The sequence below is a fragment of the Epinephelus fuscoguttatus genome, linkage group LG22 (assembly GCF_011397635.1).
Source record: "Epinephelus fuscoguttatus linkage group LG22, E.fuscoguttatus.final_Chr_v1".
Lineage (NCBI taxonomy): Eukaryota > Metazoa > Chordata > Actinopteri > Perciformes > Serranidae > Epinephelus > Epinephelus fuscoguttatus.
Window position 1 is genome coordinate 2,886,794 of NC_064773.1, and position 27,833 is coordinate 2,914,626.

The window sequence follows — 27,833 nt, forward strand, 5'->3', positions numbered from 1 at the left end:
GACGATCTTCGGCGGTGCTAGCCGGCTATCAGCTAGCTCAGAGAGACGCCATTAGTTGGGAGAAGCGCAGGGTTTCGGTATCAGGTAGAAACGGGACGTAGCTCAGTGTTCGGACCCGTTTCCTCCCACCTGTTGGTAGATATCAATAAAAGTCAGAGTCGCTTCTGCTGTCGACGCGTTTCTCTCCTGATTTTAGCTCCTTTTTTAAAAGACGGAAGCTGATGTGAGCTGCGCAGGACTTCAGCTGTGAACGGGGTTAGCATTAGCATCAGCGTCGCTAGCTTGATACGGCTTGTTTTGATTCGTGGGGAAAAAGAAGCGACAAGACTTGTTTGGTAAAACACTGCCTGCCATGGCGGCCGGAGGGACGGGCGGCAAAACCTACTCGTTCAAGGTGGTGCTGCTGGGCGAAGGCTGCGTGGGGAAGACGTCGCTGGTGCTGCGATACTGCGAAAACAAATTCAACGACAAACACATCACAACTCTACAGGTAAGACACCCAGGAAGAGGCTGCTGCTAGCCCGGGTTAGTGACAGAGAGGAGCCGTGACAGGTCAGCAACATGGAGGGCTGGTGAGGGCGGTGGAGCTGAGCTGCTGCTCTAACACACACACACACACACACACACACACACACACACATATAGACCTGTATTATTATTATTATTATTATTATAAATGGTAATCTGAATTACCTTTAATAACCAACTGTGTGCTCACATACAGGGGGTCAGTTACACTCCCCTAATGTTCTCACACAGAAACAGACATGACAGCAGCAGACAGAATTAATGTGTTCATAAATATGTGGATAAACAGCTGTATATTAGAGGTGGGGGATTTTATGGAGGCAGATTTATGTCAATATCATTTGTGTAAACAGATTGACAGTCCCTGTGTGAATGTGTAATCTGTGGATATAAAACACCTCCCACAAATACACATTATGGAAAATTTAAAAAAAAAAAAAAACTATTTTGCAAATCTACAAATACTCAAGTATGGAGATCGATTTGTGTCAATATTTTTTTGTCAGAACAGATTGATAATCTCTGCGTTAGTGTGTAATCTGTAAATGTAAAACATCTCCCACAAATACAAAGAAAGATTTGTAAAATCCCAAAACTGTTCTAGTTGATTTGCAAATACACAAATGTCATAAATGGAGAAAATTTAAGAAATATACATATCTGTGAATAAATGAAGAAATTGAATCAACTTACAAGTAAATTATTTTTTTTAATGTATTTATTTGTGAAGACAGGATGATTTTTGTGTTGTTGTTTTTTTAAGACGAAAACTATATGCTATAAAACTATTTTTTGTGTGCTGTTTTTTTATATATATATATATATATATATATATATTTGTGAAGACAAGGCGATCTCTTTTTTTGTGCTTTTTTTGTTAAGACGAAAACCAACTCTATAAAACAAATTTTTTGTGTGCTTTTTTTTGTGAAGACAAGGTGATTTCTTTTTTTGTGCTGTTTTTTTAATTTTATTTTATTCTTATTTATTTTTTGTTAAGACAAAAACCAACTCTATAAAACAATTTTTTTGTGTGCGGTTTTTTCTTTTAAATTTTTTTGTGAAGACAAGGCAATCTCTTTTTTTGTGTTTTTTCTTTATATAAAAAAAATGTTTGTGTAAAATATTTTTGTTAAGTTTATAAATGTTTTCCCTAAATGTGGAAATGGTTTTGCAATTACAGATTACACATTTGCACAGTTTGTCGGTCTGTTCACACAAACAGTATTGAGACAAATCAATCTCCATGAAATATCAGTACAACATGGATCCGCAGGTATTTGGCATGGTGACATCATATTGACACGCAGATGGCAAGTATTGATTATTAATATTACAAAGACACGACAGTAACAGAGTAACGAGGAGCAGCACGAGTGGAAGCTGTAAAATACCATATCAGAAATCTAGATTTGGACAATCAGCTGTTTCTATGAGGCCTGTCAAGTTTTGGGGCACTCAGTAGCTCAGTAGGTCAGGTGGACGCCCATTTTACAATGGCAGCATCCTTGTTGCAGTGGCCGTGGGTCCAATTCTAGCATGTGCCGCATGTGTCGTCCAAACACCAGATTTTCCCATACGTCTTCAGAGACATAATCAGTGCCATGTTTTTTTTGGAGGGGTTGGTGTTTGTGTGTTTGTGGTTGTGGGTGTTTACATGTTGCACAGTCCGAGTGGTCCCGGGGGGAGCGGGGAGGTTATGGCGAAACAGAGCTGATGTTGTGGCTGAAACCGGAGCAGCCCGTCTAGCCGGGATTATCTGGGGTGACGGAGGTGAGAGCCAAGTGGGCCAGAGCTTTCACTTGTAGTGTAGTGGAGTACTCTCACTGTGTTATACTTTTACTGAGATAAATACTCTGAGTACTTCATCCACACAGACATCACAGGCTGACTGTCACGCACACTGTTAATAATCAATGTCTCGTCAATAAGTAAATGTCGTCCTCGGCCTGAATTCTGCACATTAAACCGACGTCAATAGATCTGTGCTGTAATAACACTGTGCTGCTGTAATGTGTAACATGCTGCTGTGTGACCGGCCTCACTTTGTCTTTATCAGGTTGTAAAAGTGCTCAGTGTTTAAAAACCCTGCAGATAAACTCGCACTGAAGTCACAGCATCATGCGGGATGACCCCGTCTATATTAAATCATCTGAAACAATATACGACAAATGAAATTTAGTTTCCAACAGCACATAAAAAGAAGTCAGAGATTTAAAACAGACAACTGCTGCATCCAAAGCATCGTCACAGTTTCTAACATATTAAACACATCATGCAAATAATTAATGTGCTGTAAACAAATGAGCAAAACATCTGTTGATTATTATTAAGTTCATTTTATAGCCCAAAATCACAGTCTGTGCAGCATGTCAGCTTCATCCCTGATTCCAATTAATAGATATGTTGATAAAAAATAAATAAAATAAACTACTGCTGGTTATGTCAGCCGAGGGGTTTCCTATCTGTGCAGCCGAGCACCGCAGCACCTCCACGGACTATTACATCCAGACGGTCCCGGTGTTTCCTCCGCAGGCTCCACTTCACTCAGCTGCCCGATAAACCCGCTGCTTCTTCCCACTTTAACCTGAATAACAAACCAGGGCTCGGTGCTCCGGTTGGATCCAAACGGAGAGCCGGGGCTAGCTGGGAGACTAGCGGAGGCTAACTGGCTGTGCTTCCCTCCGGTCATGCTGCGGCTAACGCTCCGCTAGCCGCTCCCAGCTAGCTCCGGTTTGTTATTCAGGTTAAAGTGGGAAGAAGCAGCGGGTCTGTGGGGCAGCTGAGTGAAGTGGAGCCTGAGGAGGAAGCACCGGTTAGCCCCGGTTTCACTACAGGCAGATTCACTCGCTACAGGGGCGAGGAAATAAAACCTGAACAGCCAATCAGAGTGATCTCTCTCACCGACAAGCTCCGCCGCCGATTCAACATGCTCAATCAGCTGAAAAGGCGCCGACGCCGAAGTGCAGACGGTGCGGGACACACCGCAAAAACTAGGCCGACAGACACTCACCGACGGCCCGACTTTGGTCGACGGCCGATCGTCGGCTTGGTGTGTCAGGGCCTTTGTTGTCAGACAGAAGACATTTAAAGATGTTACGATAACATAATGTTAACGTAAGTAATCATGTCTATATTGAATATAATAGTGTCACTTATGTTAGTTTAAAAACAATTTTTCCAACATTGACAGGCCGGAGGAAAAGACTGTTGTCTCCACCTTCACCACACCTCCTAACTTTGACTCTACACCCACTGTATCTGTAAAAATGACGTAGTAAACCTTACCTTGCTGTCCCGGGTCAAACGGAGCTAAATTTAGCTCACACTGGAAAAGTTAACGTCACCGTCTCGAAGTTAAACAGTATCTGTGGTTTGCTCAGGTGGCTGGGTTGTACATTCATTTACATTTTCCACTGATTCCTCACCTCAGCATGTTTCCAGATGTTTTAGGAGTAGCTGAAAGCCTTTCGTGTCTCCAGAAGGAGGCGTGTGATAAATGTCCACAAGTGATGTCACCTGAGTCAGCGTCATGTCAAGACTGTGAGTTTGGAAGTCAAAAAATCTGCAGGTGTGGAGTTAGAGAGAAGTGAGAGCTCTCTGCTGCAGGCTGACGGCTACAGGACACATTAACTGCTGCTGCAACACACCTGAATCTCTGACTGAGCTGCCAGCAGGTGGAGTTGCATTGTGGGTAATGTAGGCAGCATGTTCTGACGAGGAAGGAGAATGTTTCAGAGTAACAATGACGATATCTCTGGCTCTGCTGCATGGATTTAACTCTCTATATTGAGTCAACATGATGAATGTGTGTAGTGTTTAATACGCTGCTGAGGCTGTGACCTGTGTAGACTGAAAACTTCTGGAACTGTAAACTGAGTTTTCATATCCATCTGTGTCATTGCTGAAGTGACCTCAGAGCTGATAAAATGCGTCCAAAGCCTGAGTGTGTTTGCATATCTCCTTCCAGCCTCCGCTCCGAGGCAGCTGCTCTCCTAATATGACTCTGTTCCTGGTTGTTTGTGTGCTGCGCTCAGGTTACAGAAACTCTCTCCGACCGGCCGACTGACTGACTGACTGTGGATTTCAGGAGAAAATCCAGGAAGTATGATGCAGCATTTCCATCAGAGCAGCCAGTGATGGAGTATCAATAATGACTTACAGCTGCTTACATCAGTGTGTGTCTGAGGACGGATGAGCTTCAGTTGGTTGTAGTTGTGTAATCTGGTGTTGCGTTCAGACACCTCGGGATGAGCGGGTTGCATCATTAGAAGAACTGTTGCAGCTTTTTGTGGTGAAGCTCTGAAGCCAAACTTCACCCTGAAATCTGCTCGTAATGGTCTGTTTGGTTTCAGATAAATAGTGTGTCATCGTCACATGAAGGGCAGGACGATAAACTTCAGTACACAGGGCTGCCCTCTGAAAGTTGAAGATCTGAATTAGTTGTCGGCCCCTCAGTTGACTGAGATTCCTCAAGCTGAGCTGTTGTTTTTTGTTAGTGTACGTCTTAGGACATTTCAGTCTCCAGATTTAGCTGCAGAGTGAGCGCTCCTTGCTTTCATGCTCCTCTTTGTTACAGGCTTTTTAGTTAGACGGCTAACTAGGCTTGTTAACCACATTATGTGAACGTTGCTGTCACCCTGAATGTCGAAGCCTGTTCAAACTCGCAAACACTAAATAGAAAAAAGGAATGTATAGTCGAATGTTCAGCCAGGTCTGATTCAACTGACATAATTTAGAGTCAGGTACAACTCTTGATGTGAGGTGTAGTGATAGAAGCACTGCAGTACTGGTGCCACCCAGTTGCCAATTAGAGTTAAATTTCTCCAGTCACCTTGAGGCGTCCTGTTCTACATATCTACCAAGTTTAGTAAAAATCCATATGGCGGTTAGGCCTAGATAAGAAATGAGCTCTCTAGCGCCCCCATTTTGTTTGATGGGCTCAATAATGGAGGGGTCCCCTCAGATTATGTGTGGTCATATGCCTACAAAGTTGCGTGGTGATGGGTGAAACCCTTGAGATGTTCTACACCTTTATGTGATGAGCCACGCCCTCCGCAATATTCATTGCCTTATAGAAGCTCAGTTTTAGGAAGTTTTCCAACTTTTGCCAAGAGGGAACTTTAGATATTGCTCCCTAGATTATGTTCACCCAGTTTCATGCAGATCGCTCAAACTTCCTAGGAAGAGATCCATTTGAAGTGTTTTTCAAAACATTCAAAATGGTGGAAAATCTATATAAGCGGAAGTTATGGGTTCTTGAGGCAAATGTGTTCCTCATGAGGAGAGGCATCTCTGTGCAAAGTGTCATGTCTCTACGACATACGGGGCATGAGATATGCCCATTCAAAGTTTGACGTTTCAATGGGTTGCTATAGCGCCCCCCTTTGGCCAATTGATGTAATATTGCTTCATTGGCATCCTCCCATGACCCTCTACCACTGTGCCAAATTTCACATGGATTGACCAAGTCAGTGAGGAGAAAAACATGGAACACACACACACACACACACACCTCATTATATAGTAAGATGAGGCTGACATTTTGAGTAAATGATAAAAAAAAATCTGTGGCCACAACCAAAAAATATTTGAATGAAAACACCTGAAACACTTTGACTACAAGAAAATATATAAATAAGACATTAAACTAGTGACTAGTGTCATTTGAACTGAAAGAACAGACCTTAAATATATATTATACTTAAATGCATTTAAGCAACATATCATGATATTATTCTTCACCTGTACCACAGGAGCTTTCAGAGCTGTGATTGGCCAGGAGCAATAAAAGCAACAGATATGACAAAAATGCAGAACCCATCCAATCAACAGAATAAATGTTGGCACTGTATGTTTCTGCAAACCACAGATAGGTTACATTTGTACATGGTTATGTGGTGGATATGTTGAAACTTGGCTTGGGCTGTATCTGATTTTAATACCTTCATACCTTCCTGAAATTTCAGCAGTGTATTTGTTATATGACGGTGTCAGTGTGGGGCGGTGCCAGCTGCCTTTTCCACCAGTAGAGACTGAAGACCATCTGGTGGTGTGAACTGTGCACTACATACAGTACAGTGTGTCTAATAGAAGGAGGAGCGCCTGTATTTTTGACAGTGTTAAAAATCCTAGTCAGACTTTTTAATACCGTGGTAAAGTGACAGAGCGTGTGTAAGTCCCACCCCCGCTGGAGGGGAAGCAGTACATCACTCTCCAGTGATTTGTATAGCATGAAGCTGCCTCCTTGTCATTTACGTCTCTGTACCAGAAACCCACTGTACTTGACAGGTTATTCAAGTATGTCACTACCGGCCGTTCAGTGGAATTATTTCTCCAAGATAAACGAGGAAAGGAGAAAGGGACAGAAAGACAGGCTACAAATATTCAGTTTGCCGATGTAGACGTAATGTGCTAAAATAATCCTTTAACATGCTGATGTCTAATGTTCAATGTTTAGCGAGCTTCAGCCATTGTGTTGGCATTTCAGCCCAGTTACATATTGTAGCGCTGTAAGTTTTCCCTCACGGTGGGCGTGGTTTTCAGAGTGTGACCATGATACAATCCAAGCCTAATTAAAAGTTAACATTTCAATGATGCTGTAGGTTTAACATCTGGATACCAGGTTACCTTACCAAGCACTACACATCATTCAGAACCTGGACAAACAGACTCAAAAGCAGCTTTTTCCCGCAGCAATAAGGACTTTGAATAAATTCAAATACACAGGGGGGAACCGTTTTATTTATGGGTGTAATAAGTACACTTTTAGTGTTGTCACGATACCAAAATCTTTGTTTCGGTACCAATACCAATATGAATTTCGATACTTTTCGATACTCTTCGGTACTTTTCCTAAGGAAAAGTCCTTTTGGATACAAACCTTTAGAACAATAAATAGTAGGGGTGTAACGGTACCAAAAAAATTATGGTTCGGTAAGTACCTCGGTACGGACATCACGGTTTGGTAACTCAAATGTTCCACCAAGTTGGTGTTGTCTCGTGTTGTCTCCCTTTGCGAGGCAGACTTTCTCTTGTCTTTTTTCACGTGCGCCAGCTGCAAATGTTACATACAGGTGTTGTCATACACACCACTTGCGCAATCTGTGCTCCAGTAGGAACAAGAAAGGCGTTTGTGTGCATAAATGAGTAAAATAAATTAACTAAATTAATGAATTGAATCAATTTCAAAGTACCGGTATTTTCCAAATGCAGTATAGTACCGTTTGGAATACTCTGGTATACCGTGCAACGCTATACACTTTACGTGCAATATTTATAATAGATTTACTACTCTATATGTGCAATATTCACAGACGTACCATGTGTAGTTTTTTACCTATCACACTTATGTATTGTCTGTTATTTATTAGTGTGAGGACTCGATGGTTGAATGTGTGGAGGCTGTGGTTTTAACTGTCAGCATTTCATTGTGTTTTTTTTAATGATAAAATGACAATAAAAGACATTCTGATTCTTTTTAGGCTCAAAAACCACGTCGTGAACATGATCATGTTTTGGCTGGAATCACCTGCTTTTGTTGGGCACCATCCCCGGTTGACATGCTTCGATGTTTCTGTTAAAAACAACCGCTTTTTGGGGCACTGTCCTTGCAGAAAAACAGTGACAATTCGCTAAGAAGCACCCACGTTCGGTGCCTAAAAAGGCGCTGAAAACTAGTGATGACTTGCTAAATTACAGCTGGTTTTGTTGCTTGTTGGTGTTGAACAGTGGTGTGCAGTCTGTCAGGCGTCTAGATGTCACACTAACTCCCGTCCCCTCCACCTCCTGATGACAAAGTCAGCTTCTGTACCACATCACTTTGGACATGTTGATATTATGTGCATGAAACATGCAAATTTAACGCCAGCATTTTCTTCTGGCGACTGCGCTGAGCAAAATGTGATGCTTTAATCTGGTCATAATCCATTATATTTCATATTTAAGGTTTAAAATAAGGCTGATAAAATGGATGTTAGCTCACTGATTTATTTGTGTCTGTGTGTGTGGGGTGACCCATAAGTAAGAAGTGACGACAGTCAGAGTCTCCCTGACGCAGTGTGTTTGTCCACCATGATGTGAGGAGGGGATGAATAATGTGTCGGACCCCCTCAGGTCACAGTCACATGGTCCTGAACGCTCCTCAGTCATTTATCTGCAGGGCTCAGAAAACAGTTTACACTCACTCACATGTGACCCACAGCCCAGAGGTGCATTGTGGGATCACAGCTGCATGCAGGGAGACTGTTGGCAAGAGATGAAGGATTATTTTATGGCTTGAGATTCTCCACAGCTCTGGTGTAAAGACTTAGGAGTCAGTGTTTAAATGAAATGACGATGAAATGAGAGGAAGCTGTGAAGAGACGGTCACCATCAGCCGATACGAGCGCTGCGTGATCAAACTGTCGGTTCATCACGAGACCGCTCAGTGTGGAAAGTTTCACATATTTTCCCTCATCCAGAGAGTTTGTGGAGAATCAGAGCTGCTGCACCATCATTCATTTCCCCTTTCACTGTGGTTATTATTCCAGGAACACACTACGTGATATCTGTCTGTTTCTGGATGCACACTGTCGTTAGATGAGCTTATCATAATCACCAAGAGACACAGCAGATCTATCTCTTAGTTTTATAAACCTCTTATTATTTATTACTGTTACATTATCTATGTATCTGTGCTTATTTCTGTCTGTGTGCTGAGACACTTATCTAATTTACCCGCTGTGGATCAAGTCACTTCGGTAGTAAATAGGCTTGGGAACGATTAACCGATACAACCGGATATCCAGTTTGACAAGCGAGAGATACTGCTGCGTCGGTAGCAGCCTCCTCAATCGATACGAATCACCCATGAATCCTTAGATGAATCGATTGTAGAGCCATGGATTCGGGTATCGTGAGACTAGCAACGGTTGACTGGCTTTAACAGTTTGCATCTCGAAAACAATGCGAGAGCCGACGGCATGCTCCGTAGCAGGCATTACTGACAACAATAATGGATGTAAACATCAGCGCCAGCTTGACCGGTGGAGCTGAGGACCAGAAGCTAATGCTGGTTGGATAAACCAGGGAGCAGCTAAACCGCAGCAGAAACTAAAGACGGATCCTGCCGGTTGTGAGTTGAACGCGGGGTCACAGACACAGACAGAAATACGTATTCCTGTCAAATACGGCGGCAACGGACAAGCCCAGCTCCAGGTCCAAGAAGTCTTCGTCGGTGTCATGACTGCCCAGAAATACCAGGCGAGCCGTGGCAGCACTCAGGTATGTGACGTGTCAGAGGAGAAACGAGCCGTTCACATTTCCACAAACCTCAGCGCACTTTAGGGACTGTTCTTTACTTGTCAGAGGAGGAGGGTGGCTGGTTGATTTTTATTTTATTTATTTATTTTATCTTGATCCCCCCTATGTTAATCACTCATTGATGCAGTTTTTGAAGTATGAATAAGTCAATAAGTAATTTATTCCATTGAAATATCATTGATGTATTATAGAAAAGTGATTTATCTTTTTATAAATGACAGAGTGTAGCAAACACAGAGAAATAGTCTGACATGCTGTCAGTGATAAGCTGCTAGTCATCACAGTCCATGATATCAGCTAATAACAGGAGACGTCAGATTCTGCCCCTACATTGCATGTTATTATTTTGTTCTGCTTTATGTTTATATTGTACAGCGTTATGATAAACTTTATTCCAGACTCAAGTCCATATAAGATACATACAAAAACACAGACAATACCATAAAAACAACAACAAGTACTGTAGGTTTAAAAGACTTAAATTTTACTTAAAGTTCACTTCACTTAAAGTTTAACACTTCTTCTCATTTTTATATTGATCCCATCCAACAAAATGATGTTCATTCAGCAAGACTTTTTTTGGTCCATGTCTAAAAATAAATACATTTGACATGTGATTTTGTTGTTGTTTGTCTTTTTATTTTATTTTTGCCAGTGCCATACAGCAACAGTGCTTGGGGATGTGGTCTTTTACAAATTTGAAAATACTGTAAGAATGTCAATTTTATAGAATTGGCTTCTTTATTTTATAATGTATGATTAATGTCTACATCAACAAATGTTAACCATGGAATCGTATCGAATCATATCGTTCCTACACTATCGAATCGTATCGAATCATTCTGTATTAAAAATATATCGTTTTTGAATCATATCGTAATCCATGTATCTAGATACGTATCGAATCGTCTATCATAGAGAGATTCCCAACCCTAGTAGTAAATCAATATTATATCAATAATGTGATACGAGACAAGATAACATCTTAGAATTTGGATATCGTAATGTCATTTGTGTTGTTTTCTCCTCGTTTTTAGAGCAAAGTAAAGTTATTTTCTGAACTAACCAAAGTGTTCTAGCTGCTTTATTATTTACCTTTACCCACTTAGTTGTTATATCCACATTACTGATGTATCTCATTGTGTAAATATTTCGTGAAAGCAGCAATAATCAATCCCATGATACTGTTGAATATCACCATCGAGGTATTGGTGAAAAATATTTTGATATTTGATTTTCTCCATATCGACCAGCCCTAGAAGGCCCATCCCGGCTCATCTCGTTTAGTCTGGTGACGTCTCATCTCATCTAGTCTCATGTCATCTTATATTGTCTCATCTTGTTTAGTCTTGTCTTATCTCGTATGATCTCGTTTAGTCTCCTCTCATCTTGTCTTATTTCCTCTCATCTCGTTTAGTCTCGTCTCTATATCGTCTCATCGTGTTCAGTCTTGTCACATCTCGTCTTATCTCGTATCATCTCGTTTAGTCTTATCTCGTCTCATCTCATTTAGTCTCGTCTCATCTCATCTCATTTAGTCTCATCTCATCTCGTTTAGTCTCGTATCATCTTGTTTAGTCTTATATCGTCTCATCTTGTTTAGTCTTGTCTCATCTTGTCTTATCTCGTCTTATCTTGTTTAGTCTCGTCTTATATCGTCTCATCTCGTTTAGTCTTGTCTCATCTCGTCTTATCATCTCGTTTAGTCTCGTCTCGCCTGGTCTTATCTCGTCACATCTTGTTCTGCCCCATCTCGTCTCGTCTCATGTTTATTTTTCAAACAATCAATTAATTGTCTCAAATGTCAAAAACACATCTCTTCAACTTTTGCCCCGCACTTTTTTCTCCGTATTGTATATGGTGGATGTATTGGTTGTTTAAATCTTTTACACACGTATATATATTTTGCCGATATTATCATGCATTCCTTTTTGCTGATTATGACTCCAGGTTTGAGCCACACATGATGTCACATTGTACAAATGTAGGTCAGTGCTCGAAATACCTTCCATATATTTTATATATTTGACAGAAAATGAATTCCTGACAGTTTTGCTGATCGATTTCTCATTTAAGTCGTTTTTATTGACTAAAATAAGCAGTTTTTTAGTCAGATAACCTGTTTTCCTCTGTAAATTCAATCCCTTTGGAAAGTGTGAGAACAGTCTCAGCTGTGGCAGCTTGTGATGAGCGTTAAAGTAATGATTATAAACGTGATTTCTAATAAATGAGACTATTTAAAATAATAATAATAATTGTAAAAATTGATAGAATAACTGTGTCTTACCATTTATAAAGCAAACTTTTGTAAAATAAGTGACTCAATCTGTAATAAAGCAAAAGAATTATTGATAAACCAAATAATTACGAGCACAACCAGGACACTAAATGAGTCGTAGCCTTAGTTGAGAGCAGCACAGTGTTAACCTCATTTAGAGGTCAGAGCACATGTTCAACAGCACACCCAGTCAGCTGATCGGCCACACACACAGATTCGCACACTCACTCACACACTCATTCATAAATACATACTGTCTAGTTCCTGCTGAGTCTCTGAGCCTTCACATCATTTCTCTCGTTGACAATGAATCATAATCTTGACCCTGAATTTCACTTTCCCACCAAACGGTCTCATAAATCAGAAAAACCCGACCTTTCACCCAGATGGACTTTGACCTTCTTATCAGAGCTGCGTTCAACAAACAGAAACTCTCACAGTTTACAGGCTAAAATGAAACTGATGGATGTCCTGTGACACAATGTGAGAAGTTACAGAAGTGCCTCAAACTGTCGCAGAAGGAGAGAGGAGCAATGTGAGAAAGTACATTTGTCACATTTTAGCCCTCAGCAGCATGCTGCACCTTGTCCGTAAGACACATCAGCCAGCAGGGACGTTTCTAGCTTTTTGTTTTGTCTTTGCTTCATATGATATTATGCCGATCCTCTTTGCAGACATGGGGTCTAGGGTCCAAAGAGGTACCGTACTGCTGAAATGTCAGATGGAATCAAAACAGCTGATAGCTGACACTGTAAAGATGAGCAAATGGGGAGACAAGGAATTGCGCGCCCTCCTTGTCCTCGCAAACGAAGAGGCCATTAACCGTCAGATGACGGGGACGGTGAAGAACGGGCCGACTTATGAGAGAATCGCCGAAGGACTGACCAGCCGCGGCTTCCCTCCCACGTCACTGTTTACGTCACACGCTGAAAAACCTATAACTTTTAGAAGCAGTGTGTCACACCTGACCAATAAACGCTTCTGCTGGTGGGTGATGTAATGCGAACACATCAATTTGACACAACAGCAGCCAGCTGACAAGAACCAGTCTGGTATTACAGTTAAACAGGAAGCTAAAACATGTTTCTGAAAACATTTGAGGTGAGAAATAGAAAACAGTAACAGAATCTTGGTTTATATTTGATCAGCACTGCCTAGTTTTACCACCATTTTCATCCACTTCCTGTTCACAGACCCTCACTATTACAGCTGAATAGGGCAATAAAATATGTTTCTAAACACATTGTTGGTGAGAAAAAAGCAATGCGATAACGATCCACAGTGTGGGCACGGGGAGGGCGGTTAATACAGAAATGCAGAAGTGAAGCCTGTGTTCAGAACAACAGCCCGAGAGCCAGTGAATCTCCGCCGGATGATGTAAATTACATCATCAAGCAGAGTTTTCACCAGGTGGTGAGGAGCGATATCTAAGTAGTGGTTAGATGGAGGGAAGGTTACCACAGTTCATTCACACATACGACCCACAATTGTTTTGTCTCAAAGCTGGTTGAAAATCAGCGAAGTAGGTCTTTAAGTACATTTAGCTGATTACATACTTTTACTTTGGTTTTAAATGCAGGGCTTGTAACAGACTGTTGTGACAGTGAGGTGTTCGTACTTTCACTTCAGTAAAGGATCTGAATTCTTCTTCTAGTGTGGTTTGGACACCTGTTTTTGTACTTGATTGTTTCTTTGCTCGTATTGAATCTACTTTTCTTTCACTTCCTGCAAACCATCATCTGTCAGGGTCTGAAAATACAAATATACTCATGTCTTCGTATTTGCATCCTCACTGCTTCTTTATCTGCTTGTTTCATTTTAACTGACTCCTGTTGACTTCCTTTAATCCTGACGACAGCATCAAAACTAGAACAGGTTTAATTACAGTGTTATCACGCAGGTTGTTTTCTTCTTCTGATCAGTCAGTTTGATTGATCTGTTTTTAAAACCAAAACAGTTGAAGAGTTCTCGTGAAGATAATCCACTAAGTGGATGCAGCATTCATGATATTATCTCCATCTTCAAATGGGACTCAAACGGACTTTCGCAGGAACAAAATTGATCACAAACATGTTTCGTCTGATACTTGGTCCCAAGTTTATGCCGTCTACAGATTCTGACTTTATCTTTAGTTTTAGTACTGTAGAAATGGAAGAGTGCAAAACAACATCGTTGTCAAAGTATCATTGATTTTAAGAAATGGTTTCTCCCACAATTCATCAGTGGTACAGTAATTGGTGAAATAGGACTTTATAGTTCTTAATTTTTTAAATGTAGGATTATTCTCGTCTTATCTTTGCTATAAATATTTGAATTACCCTAAATTTCGAGGCCTCACTTGCGTATTATATGTAAGAGAAAGATTTACATCTCTACGTCTCTTCCTGTGTTTTTACATCTGAGTTCTTCAGGCGTCTTTCCATTCCCCGGAGATTAAACGTAAGTACAGCAGTATGTTAATCCCTCAGGTGTGATCGACTAATAACGCTCCAACAAACAGTGATGAGGTCAAAGGCCACATCACAGTGAAGACGGTCATGTGATCACGTGAGAGGAAGCAGAGGAGGAAAGGGTGGTGGAGGAGACTCGGTTCAACAGAGCGCGATCATGATTAGAAACAAGAGTCAGCAGCTCAGAAACATAATGATCTGTCAGCTCCTGATGATATGCTGCTGTTTAGCATTATAACGTTAGCATGCTAACATGAGCTAATTATCAGTGAACAGAGTCCGGCTGAGGCTGATGGGGATGTCATCAGATCTGCAGGTATTTAGCCATTAATCAAAGTACTGGACACATTAACATATTGATCTGATGATGTCACTAGATGAGAAGTCAGGGGATCATCAAAGAACAAACTATCTCATAGAAAAACACTTAAAAACCAAATTCTGTTAAATGGTATTGATGAGAAATGGTCTCAATAAAAATCAGCTTTGAATGGAGAGTGTTTAAATCGACAGCTTATTGCAGATTCATCAGTATCGCTGTGTATGTCAGGTGATAGATGACTAGAAATCAAAGTACAGAAACACTAAAGATATGTTTTAAATCAGTGTGACAGTGACAAGCATATTTTTATACTATAAAACAGTCCCTCCCTGTACGTGTCTTGGTCACAGTTGTTAAAAAAAACAATGTAATTTTATTAAAAATGTTGATTTACATTTTATTTAAACCTCTTAACACCTGTATCGGACTCATAACTTGTGAAAATGAATGAGAGGAAATGATCTCATGTTGCACATCGCAGCTCACGTTGAAATTTTTGAGTTTTGATGTTGAAAATTTGGTGTTGAAATTTGTTAAATCCCCCTCGTCTTCTCTTTTTAAGTTGCTCTGACAGACTTGAGGCTTTAAGGCTGATTTATAGGTGTGCACTAGTGTTGTCACGGTGCCAAAATTGGGACCCACGGTATGGTACCAGTGAAAGTATCACGGTTCTGAGTAGTATCACGATACCACAGCGAAAATGAGGCAGATGTGCCTTTTGCCATTTATAAACAGATAAATCACTTTTCTATTATACATCAATGATATTTCAATGGAATAAATTACTTATTGACTTATTCATACTTCCAAAAACAGCATCAATGAGTGATGAACATAGGGGGGATCAAAATAAAATAAATAAATGAAATAAAATAAAAATCAACCAGCCACCCTCCTCCCCTGACAAGTAAAGAACAGTCCCAAAAGTGCGGTGAGGTTTGTGGACCGTTACCTGCCACAAAGACAGAAATGTGAACGGCTCGTTTCTCCTCTGACACGTCACATACCTGTGTGTCGCCACGGCTCGGCTGTTCAGGTACTACTGGGCAGTCGTGACACCAACGAAAGAGGAAATTACTGGACCTGGAGCCGGGCTTCTCTGTCGCTGGTAAGCCGTTATCTTGCGGTGGTCATAGTGCTCCGCCGTATTCCTGTCTGTGACCCCCGTTCAACCCACAACCGGCAGGATTCGCCTTTAGTTTCTCCTGCTGGTTGAAATCTGTACTCGCACAGCGTGCTCCTGAATGATTTCTTTTGCTCGCACAAAACTAATTTTAGTCGCAAAATGCGAGTGAAGTGCTCGCACAGTAGAGCTCTGTGGAAAACAAATCACTGTAGCATATATAAACAAATCTAGCCTACAAGTAAAAAGAGTTAAACAATAACTTTCAGTGCTTAACGATACTCAATAGCTCAGCTAATACCTGAAATGTCACTAGAAAACAAACCACTGCAGCAGCATATTGAGTGCCAGGTGGCCAGCGCACGCCATTATTGGACGGTGCATGGACACTCACCGTCTTGCGATTGGACTTTGAACTTATCCCACAGTGGTGGTACCGTGAGGCACCGTACTACTACGGTACTCCAACATTATGGTATCATATGTACCGTGGTGTTTAAGTACCGCGGTCTACCGTTGGTACCAGTATACTGTGCAACACCAGTGTGCACAGGCTCTACACAAGAGGCCTGCATCACTGTTAGCATTTGTGCGGTGGTGTGTCTTTGTCGCTCTGCAGTCACACCTCCAAAATGCTAGTTGATGGAGTTTCTGTGTCACTGTTAAGTTTCTGCCAAGTTATAAAGTCTGATCTATTTAACCCACACACCTGAAACACAATAAACATGCCTCAATAACATTAAATACAAATACTAAATTCATCTCACCAGGTTTGCAGACAAAACATTTGAAGCTACAGATTATATTCAGCCACAAAATAAGTCTGAAAAGCTGCAAATTAGAACAAAAGTACAGGTTTTTAGAATGCTGCAGAATGGCACATTGCAAGTAGTTGTTTGTTTCAACTTGCCTGGTCATGAACCTTCGGTCTGAACTGGGCCTTAAACCAGCCGCCGGCCATTTGACCAACTGAGTGGCAGGTGACATCATCAGCTGGCTTGAGTCCAGCTCAGACCGGCTCTGTTTTGTCTCGTCATGAATCTTTGATCTGAACTGGGCCTTACAGAAACAAGTGATGCATCAAGAGACATTTATTTTATTTTTGTTGGTCATTGGTGCTTTTTATATATACATTTATATATTCATCTTCTTTTATATACTGTGTCCTGTCTATTCTTTATTTTTTCAGCTTTGTTCTCCCTGTCTTTAGCTGTGTTTACATTATACATTGAGAACAATAAAAAATATTCTTGTATGTGTTCACACACTCAGCCAATCAATCTGATTCTGGACTCGAGACTTGACTTTGACTCACCTTGAAACGCTTGATCCAAATGTTTTGATTACAAGTGCTCATTAATCCTGATTTTGTTTCAACGCTGACGACCTGATATTCATAATTCATAATATTCATGTTGTCTCCTCCTCTTCCTCTGCAGGCGTCCTTCCTCACAAAGAAGCTCAACATCACAGGAAAGAGAGTTAACCTGGCCATATGGGTGAGTCTCAGTCTCTGCTTGTGATTTATCGTCGCTGACAGGAAGTAAAGTTATTAACTTTATGGTACATGTTTGTGTTCACAGGACACAGCAGGTCAGGAGCGTTTCCATGCGTTAGGTCCCATCTACTACAGAGACTCCAATGGAGCCATTCTAGTGTACGACGTTACAGACGAAGACTCCTTTCAGAAGGTAACAAGTCATTTTAACAGCAGGTCACACGAGTCTGATGCAGCTCTGCTGTTCCATAGAAGGAGGGTTTGTATTAAACTGATCTGAACTATTTTCAGGTGTTAAAACACTAAAGGAAATGTAGTTATTTATTATAATATATTCCATTTCTGCTGATATATCCCTCTAAATCCTCCACACTGGATCATTAATTGTCTGATTTGATTTTGTCTTCTCAAATATCAGATTATCTGATTGTAAACTTTTCTGTCTCCCATCTTCATCTCCTCTCCTCATCACTTCACATCTCTTTATTCTCTCCTCCGTATTCCTCAGTATCGCTTCTCTTTTTCATGTAATACAGTTTATATAAAGTCTGCTTGTGTGTTTCTGTGTCTGCAGGTGAAGAACTGGGTGAAAGAGTTGAGGAAAATGTTGGGGAACGAGATTTGTTTATGTATAGTAGGTAAGTCATCAGAAATCAGAAAATGCATTTATTCTACATGAACATATGAGAACATCAATAACAAAAACAAGAGCCTCTAACTTTCATTTTAGAAGTCGGTGTAGTCTGGGTCTGCTGGCTAATAAACTGTGTTGGAAATGTCAGACAGAAACAGGAACCTTTCTGCATGCACTGTAGGAATGTAAACAGGTTAATCCATTCTGGGCAAAAGTTGTGGATCACATAGGGAAGTAGTTAGGTATGACGGTACCTATATCACCAAGGCTGTGCCTAAATATGACCTCAAAACACGACCTTGTTGTGATAAATGTCGGGGTCGTCACAGCTGCTTGAATGATCCTCAGATTCTGAAAGAGTACGTCACCTCCAGAGTTTGAAAAGTGTAAGGAACCTATGTTCGAAACTGTCATATGAACGCGTGTTAGCTCAGGTCAGCGATGAGAGCTTTAAGAGGTCATGGGCAGGCTTTTTTGTTTGTAATCTAAGAATGTGTAACTAGAGCCCAGTCTCACTCCAAAGTCGTCGAAATCTGGCACTTGGGCAGCGACTTGTGGCGTCAGAAACCATCGAATAAAGGCATCCCTTAATGTCAGCATGATACGCGGACGGGAGGACATGCAGCGGGACTAGGACGAAAGTTAAGGTGGTGAAAGTTTGAGTAGGGCGGGCGGAAGTGGTGGTGGATGGGTCCAACAAACACAGACTTTCACCTGAGAGAGCGGTGTTCACGTCCCTTAAAGGGATAGTGCACCCAAAAATGACAATTCAGCCATTATCTACTCACCCATATGCCGAGGGAGGCTCAGGTGAAGTTTTAGAGTGATCCAACTTTTTATGTCGGGGCTTCAGGACACTTGGATCACTACGGACGAGCAGTATGGAGATATTTTGTGGTTTCAATGATGTGTTTTTGGACGTTTGAATCTGGGGCGCCGTCAGCCTCCATTAGGTGGAGTTGTGTTGCTACCTCCTCTCCCCTTGGATCTCTGCAAGTGATGTGAGGACTCTAAAACTTCACCTGAGCCTCCCTCGGCATATGGGTGAGTAGATAATGGCTGGATTTACATTTTTGGCTGCACTATCCCTTTAAGATTCTTAAACGAAACCCTGTTCCTTTTTTCCTAAACCCAACCGTGTGTGTTGTTGAAGGAAAAACACATCAATTTGCTGTGTTGTACTGACATAGTGCTTTTATTTTGAAAGAGACTGTATGCAAACTGTACATTTCCTGTGAAAACAGAAGTGTATTTTGAAAACAGACAATGCATGTAACAGGCTGAAGTTGACACGGCGTCCCAGAACGTCAACAACCAACACACCCAGGGTACCTTGGACGCCATATGTGGACGTGGAAAGTCCATGACCAAACGTGGACATGTGACGAGGTCACAGTGAGGATGTGTTGGTAGCTACCAGGTGCCTGTGGATATGTTGAGTTCCAATAACAATACTGTCCGTTTGTTCAGAATTGACTGAAGAGATAAATAAAAAGTGTGAATTATGATAAAAAAATGTCAGTGTGGTTGATCACAGAGGCCCCCTGCTGTCGTTAACCTGTACTGTTTTTTCTCGGAAGCAGCACAGTGTCGTAGGGATTAATGTCTGGTTATTGTATAATTTGGACAAAATCTAACAAACAGAAAGAGAAAAACATTTTATGAAAGCTGTTAAACTTCCAGATGTAGCAAGTACATGTAGTAATGCTCAATAAGAAGAGTATAAGTTTATTAATTTTATAAGGTGGTAATTGGACTAGATCAGAAAATGCTAAGGTTCGGCTCTGGGAGGTGCGTGTGGCAGTATAAAGACAACACAGACAAATATTTATGGTTTAGTGGCCAGTGCCTTATTATTAACAGTGGGGAAAAAGTGAATTCAACCAGTAGCCCCAAAATATTTACAATCTGCAGATATGACTTTGTTCAAGCTTGATTTGAAATTATTAGAGAAGTTTGAAGAGGGAAAAAGTGCACTTTGTTTTAACTTTCGTTCTGACCACAAATAAACAGTTCAGTTTACAGTTTCATAATAGCAACAGCAAAAGAAATGCAACAGTCCTAGTCCAGGAAAATACCTGGAGTACCTGTACTCCACCCAATCACCTCACTGATGATAAATCACAGTCCGCAGTAGAGATTGGTAGATTGATTGATTGTCCATAGTTCATTCAGAATGTTCATTGGTATTATAATTGTCCATGGGCGCGCAAAACAGAGTTCATAAGCGGATTGTGAATGAGGGGAAAACAAAAAAGGAGAGTGGACTGGCTGCAGCAGCCCCTACCGAACCACAGGAGTGCTGTTGCTGTGTGAGGATGGTGTTCGAGGCTCCTTCTTGGGCTTAGCTCGCCATCGGGTGGTGGCACCAAGCAGGGCACACCTGGCCAATTCCACTCCTAGACAGTCACACAGCGAGTACCCAGCATCAGCACGCGGTTGGTATCAAACTTCTGTTGCAGCCGTCCCTGCAGCCCGTCTCCCCTTGCCTGTCTGCCAACCGAGCAGGACACACAATTGAAGAGGACTACAGGAACGCGATTGGCTAACAGGCTCGCAAGGTGCTCAGCGTGCGTGCGCACGTAACTACGTGACTCAAGGGTGCGTTTAAGGACACGGGAGAATGTAGGAAATAAATATTTGTTACATTTATCCACCATAAGCGCATTTTCTATGTGGGTTACAAGACTCTTGATTAATACATAAAAGACATGGAGCAGATGGGACTTCATAAAGTTCTAACAAGATAATTTAATTATAAGACAAATGATCATTTTATTTTATATTTCTAAAAACACGTCGAACATGTGAGACATGAATTATGACCCAGGAAGTTCAGTTTTAGTAACAGATCAATGAGTTAAAGGCTCATCAAACACAGTGGTTTGAGTTACTGTGAGAAGTTTTCAGCAGAAAAAACTTGATTTTTATCTTCACAGAGTTTGTTTTCATGTTTTTGTGTCTCAGAGAGGAAATGTTTAGATCCTGTTGTCATAGAGCTTCTGGATATTAAATTATTTGTCTGCCTGTGACTTCACAAGAGAATATTTCTGAAGTGTTTTAACTGGATTATGTTGTTGATGTCGTGCTCATCATGTGGGGCAGCTGCAGTTTCAGAATCTGCTGCTCCATAATGTGATTTTGGTGTTTTTGTTAAAGCAGGAAATCACATCAAGACGTTTGCATAGAGATTTTAGGACAGTGAAGTTTGTGGTTCTGTTTAAATCCACAGAGACTTCATGAGGATCTTTGAGGGGCCGTACACATGCTGCACCCTCCATTGTTTTCAGTGTAGACTGTGAATATTCAGGTTGGAAACTCTCCATGGGAATTTAGAGGAACTAATGGGAATATAAGCAACATTTTCTCAGGCTGTGTTTATCATGTCATATGCAGATAGAACTAAAACTATCCGCACACATGCCGGGGTTTTTGCACCCTTTAATCCATTGTTTGCAATATAGACGTGCAGCAAGCGCGCTTAAATGCCAGAAAGACGCCGTTGTGATGTGCACACGTTCCAGAGCGCCTATTTGTAAGGGTGCGGTTGGCGGCAGGGATAACCAGAGCTTTACATCCATCACTCCGATAATATTTTAGGCCTACACATGTAAAAACAGCGTCTGGAAGAAGATCAGTTCTGCACTCTGCTCTTCAGACGCAACCTGTCTCCGCGCTCTTAAAAGTTGGCACAGAGTCGGCACAAGAGTTGCAGGCAGCGCCCGACCTCGTGTTTTCCAGGCATTTACGGCATGTGTACGTCCACTGATGAACCTGTTTTTCTCAAAGCGTCCTCATCGTTAAACAACAGAATTGGTCGTTTGCCAGCGACTCCTAAAACTACTTACGTCACCACTGAGAGGTACCAGCAACAGGCGCTATTTAACGTTGTGAAACTGTCACAGTTTGGTTAGGTTAAGAAAAAATACAATTGTTAAGCTATTGAAGCCAGCATTGATCTTTGTTTTTTTACATGGGACACATACAGCAGTCTCGTGGGGTTAAGTCCTGTGATTGTTGGACACATCCATTCACCCTGACCTCCTTATTATGCAGACTGTGTCACTCTTTATACCACGTCACCTGACCTCCTCTTTTTACTCCCGTCATAAACGCTACGGCCACTAGAGGTCGCAGCCTAATAGTAAATATGAGATAAAATAATAAGAGTAACTATGGGTGGTAATAAGCTGCACAAACGACCCAAACAGCCATTTTTTAAGGAGGGACATTCAACACATCGGCAGAGACTTTTTGCTTCAATTCAGGTTTTGTTTTCATCAGCTGTTAGCTCCACTAATCGATATTGTTTTTATTAAGTGATGAGTCATCAAACACGCTGTGATGAACCCGCTGTATGAGGCAACATCTCACAACTGTCATAGGATATGTTTGCTCTTTAGCAGGGGTGCAGTAGTGCCGCCGCAGCACACAGGAGTGACGTACTGCCACTTTTTTCTCCAAGTAAAGAAATAAAATTTTCAGAATCTGATTGAAATTCACACACACACATTTTAAGCAATCAGATTACAGCGTGTTTCGTGTAAGAGAGCCTCTGAAGACTAAAGGAATGATCAGAGCTGTTATTTTGACATTTAAGGTGCGGTGAGTGACTCATGACGTCGATTTTTTTGCATTGAGTAACATGTAAGAAAACATTCAAACTTGAATGTTGCCAGGAGCTGCAGGCGTTGAATTAAATGATTTTTCTCAGACTATAGCTGCTGACTGTTCACTAGAGAAGATGAAAAGGCAGCAAAACATCCTTTCATGTACAGTTTTAGCTGACTCATGTTTGTGAACTCGCCACTGTAGGAGCAGTTGTTACATAACCTTCAAAACAAGCCACAACTTAACTGTGTGTGTGTGCGCACACAAATTTGTGCATCATAGGTGTGCTCCTGCTTTTAAAGTAACAGCACTGAAACCCCCAAGGCCTGTTTCAGAAAGCAGGTTTAACAGACTCTGACTCTGAGGTGACAAACGCTGGGAAGGAAACTGTCTCAGAGCAGCTGATCAGAGTCTGTTTAGTCAAATTTCCTGGACAGTATAAATACTCACATGATGGTGCATGTGTTTGCTGAAGGAGTGTTGATTATCACGCAGAAATAAATACAGAATGAGTCGTGTTTGATTTGACGAGCCGGACTGATGAAGAACAAATCTGTTTCTTTCTCTGCAGGTAATAAAATTGATTTGGACAAAGACAGACATGTTTCAGTGGAAGAGGCTGAGAGGTAACAACACAACAACACACTGATTTGTTCATGTTTGTCTGGTGTAAACAAATAAAAACATGATGCTCAGCAGCCTCTTATCTGTGTGTGTGTGTAGTTATGCAGAGTCGGTGGGAGCCAAACACTACCACACATCAGCCAAGCTAAATAAAGGCATCGAGGAGCTCTTCCTGGATCTCTGTAAAAGTAAGACGTCACACGCTGTTCACACATAAACCGGACTGTTGCCACGCGCTGCGAGATCGAGTTAAAATCATAACATTTCCACAAATAATATTTAATAACGGGATGTTTTTAGAGGAACATTTTCATCTGACGAAAGAGGTGAGACACTGTTTCATCAGATCAGCTGTTTATTTCTGGACTTCACCTCACACAAATGTTATCCTCACTTTTTATTTTTGGATTTTAAAGACATTTTCGTTGGCTTTAACACTCAGAGTCAGAGGAGGAGATGGATTTTAGTTTCAGTGCAAAGAAGTTTATTTATAGAACATTTTTCAACACCAAAGTTACAGAGTGCCTCACAGAAAACACACAATAAGGACACAGGAATAAAAACACGACAGCTGACAGGGAAATTCACTCATTTCATTAACTGCACAGAATGAAGGGTTCAGATATGTTCACACTCTGACGTTTGTATTTTCACTATGAAGCTGCAGCTGGTTAGGTTAGCTTAGCTTAGCATACAGACTGTAAACAGAGGGAAACAGTTAGCCTGGCTCTGCACACAGCTCACTAATACACACGTTATATCTGGTGTGTTTAACTTCTACAGAAACCAAAGTGTTAAAATGACGTGCTGTGGTTTTACAGAGGATGATGTGGAAGGAAGGAAATTAACTTTTTCTATTAGTTTCCAGAGAAACGGCCCGAAACCACAACTTAATCTTTGTTTCCACTTCAGTTTACCGTAAACCGTTCCTTGTGTTTCTCTGTGTTAATAATGTGCTGATGGAACGGCCCAGTTTGGTTCGGTTCAGTCAAACTCAAGTATGTTTGTCCCCTCAGTGCAGTTCATTTAGGCAGGTGTGAACACACCAAAACAACCGGACTGAGACTTTCTTGAAGAGGTGGTTCTTAACGCTTTGTCTGTGTTTTCAGGGATGATGGAAACGGCTCAGGCTGAGGAGAGATTGAAGGGCAACGGAGCCAGCCAATCAGCATCAAGTAGGCGGGGCGTACAGATCGTGGATGACGAACCACAAGCCACGCCCGCTGGAGGATGCTGCTCTTCTGGCTAACACACACACACAGGCACACACACACAGTCTCTCTGCCATACATGCTTGCAGACATAATATTCACACACACATTTACGAGCGTCTCTGTCGTCCAGTTTCTCTGAACTCTTAAAAAAAACTTAATCCCAACTGTTGCTGCTGTTCATTCAGCACCGCCTCTGCTGCTAAGGAGCATGGGAACTCATATTTGAAATGGTTTAATCGCTGTTTCCTCCCAAATAAAAGATTAAAATGATTTAAATTTGACAAAAATCACATTTTCAGCACTTTAATTTCCTGCAGAAGCAAAACTTCGCCCAGAGAAACGGCGAAGGCCACACGTCAACCTGCAGCTGTTTGTGTGTCATTAATTCATCATTAATAAAAGAGCTGAAATAACTTTGAGGACATCGAACGGCGGCAGAGATTTATTTAGTTATTTTTGTTTATTTGTGGTGGGAAGTCTCTCGAGGGATGAAACATACAAACACACACACTGTATAAACCTCCATTAATCATCATATTTATCTCAAAATATAAACATGTTTTCTGTTTTCAAACCCAGAGGAGCAGCAGGCGGACAGCGCCACCTGCTGGGTGCAATGACAAATTATTAAAGGACAGGTTCAGATTTTTTCATGCTCATATTAATACACTCACATGTTGTTTTACTGCAGGTGTTTCACCTCGGACACAACCCAGAATAAAAAAAACATCAGTGGAAACTAAACGTGGGGATGTTGTGTTAAAAAGAAAACCTCATTTCAGCTTCAGCTGAACTTCAGAGCGGATTTTTACACAGAGTAGAGACATTATATCCTCCATCTCTGACAAAGTAGGAGTGACGATCACAGTGATCAACAACTCTTGAAACTAAACTCCCAGATTTGGAAGACTATTTCTGCCAGTGTGATGGAAGAAAAAATAAGTTATTATTATGAGAGACATTTTAGAGATAATGAGTTAGTATCTCAAAATATTGAGGAACTTCCACTTTTCCAGCTTTGTGATGGTAGGCTTGAGTCAGAGTTTTGATAAAATGAGTCATTATTTTGAGGAAGTTTCTCGTTATTTTGATAAAGCTTCAAACTAGTTAATATTTTAATAGTTACTCAGTATTTTCAGAAACTACGTCAGTAATTTGAGAAAGTTTCTGATTTTTTGAGAAATTATGTCAATATTTTAAAGAAGTTTCTCATTATTTTGAGATACTAACTCATTTCCAAAAAGTCTCAGAAAATAATGAGTCAGAATTTCAAAATAATGAAACTATCAAAATAACAAAACCAAGGCAATATTTTGAGAAATTGCATCAATATTTTTAAATGTTTCTCAATATTTTTGTGATACTAAATACTTATTTAAAAATACAAACTCAAAATTTCTCATCATAAAGACTGACATGTATTGGTGAAAATGGTCTTCCATACTGAGGAGCAACGATGAGCTGTGAGTGATTACTGGACCACGTGACTCCCCAAAATACACTTGTTGTAAAATAATAACTTTTTCTGAACATCATTAAAGGTCCAATAAAAAGTTGACAGTGTAAAAGAGTCACATCAGTAAATTATTTTTGTGTGAGGTTTCCACATACCTTCATGCTGGAGGTGTGTGAGTGTTGTATTAATATAAAACTGGAAAAAAGTCCGAACTCGCCCTTTAATCTGAGCAGTTTACTCTTCACATCTGTCAGTATGAACCACGACGTCAGTCAGAGCTGCACACAAATTAAAAACAATTATAAAACCTGAATATTTAAAATGTTTCCATTTCGTAAGAAGCTGCAGGTGTTTTATTGTAAACTAAAATTACATTTGTTATTGTTACAATTAAAACAACATAATTAAGTAAATGAAGAGGAAATCATAAAGTAACAACAAGAAAGAAAACAAATCAAAATCTCAACCTCAGTTTCATGTTTCACTCAGCTGCTGCTCAACCTGATATTTTTGTTTGTGAAATAAACTGCACTTTGTTAAAATCAAATTTAGGGAAAAAAAAAAGAATAAATTACCAGTTAAATGCAAACATCTCAGTTTGCTGCACGTTTGCTAAAAATAAACATGAAAACATTGATCAAAATGTGCCTGTACTGCAGTTTAACTGTTTATATTTTATTTTTCTGAATCCTGAAGATATTTAGTTAAAATAATAAGACAGCAAAAAACTGGAACATTCTGATTTAGTTTTCTTTCCATCGACTAATTAATCGTTTCAGCTCGACTGATGTTGGTCTGTTAATTTATCTTCATGTTGTAAAAACAAACAAACAAAAATACTTAATTTATAGATTAAAAATGAATTAACAAAACTCAAACATTGATCAAAGTGTGCAGTTTGAAATACATTAATATATAATATGTTTATTATTGTGACATTATAATCTTCAGTTATTTTTAGTTTATGCAATAAAATGTTAAAATATTTTGAGAGAAAAAAAACTTGAAATAATTTGCTTCATCCAAAAACTAACAAAAATATATTCAGTTTACGAAGATGAAAAAAAGATAAAATGATTTTTGGTCTTATCAAAAAAAATAAAAAATAAAAAATTGTAGTGATCAGTGTATTGATGAATTGATTCATTTTTCAGCTCTGTTGCTGATGATCTGGATTTTTGGTCTTTAAATTAAACATTGATATTTTTTGTGAATTTTTTCTTTTTTTTTTTTCCCCATTCCAAAATTTGATTTTATGTTAATAACCATCCCGTTTTAAAAATAATACACACACACACACACACACACACACACATATATATATTTAAAGAATGAAAATGTGTTATAGTTTGACAACTGAATAAAAATCATTCATCAACATTTATTTTCAGGTATTTGATGAATTAATTGTTGTTTTTGTCGTCCAAACTCCAAAATATTTGATTTAAATCAAAATAAAACCAGAAACAGAAGCTGGAAACAGATAATTTTTGACATTTTTGTGTTAAAAAGTTCCAATAAAATTCTCGTCAGTTCTCGCTGTAATTGATTAATTCAGCTCTGAATATTATAAAAGCTTCCTAAATATTGTGCAGCTCAAAGTTCAGCTCCTTCATCCTCCTCCTCTTCCTCTACATGGTTTTAAAACACACACACACACACACACACACACACACACACACACACACACAGAAATAATACAGTGCATGTTTGATTTCTGTAAAAGGCTTTTTTCTGTTTTACTTTGAAAAGAAATGGTGAATAAAAAACCTGAGCAGCGGATTATTTAATA

General features: G+C 40.2%; 1 protein-coding gene across 1 annotated transcript; it reads left to right on the forward strand.

Moving 5' to 3' along the window:
* Positions 1-27,739, forward strand: rab21 (RAB21, member RAS oncogene family). Its single transcript, XM_049566947.1, has 7 exons — positions 1-490; positions 17,444-17,503; positions 17,588-17,695; positions 18,077-18,140; positions 23,319-23,373; positions 23,471-23,559; positions 24,481-27,739. The coding sequence occupies exons 1-7, from the start codon at positions 353-355 to the stop codon at positions 24,618-24,620; spliced, it is 654 nt and encodes a 217-aa protein (XP_049422904.1). The 5' UTR covers positions 1-352; the 3' UTR covers positions 24,621-27,739.
* The last annotated feature ends 94 nt before the right edge of the window (positions 27,740-27,833 follow it).

What these genes read in the sequence shown, in the direction of transcription:
- rab21 (XM_049566947.1), top strand. Translation starts at nt 353, where the DNA reads ATGGCGGCCGGAGGGACGGGCGGCAAAACCTACTCGTTCAAGGTGGTG. An exon ending in AACACATCACAACTCTACAG is followed by an intron (nt 491 to 17,443) that starts GTAAGACACCCA and finishes CTTCCTCTGCAG; the next exon opens with GCGTCCTTCCTCACAAAGAA. An exon ending in GATTTGTTTATGTATAGTAG is followed by an intron (nt 18,141 to 23,318) that starts GTAAGTCATCAG and finishes CTTTCTCTGCAG; the next exon opens with GTAATAAAATTGATTTGGAC.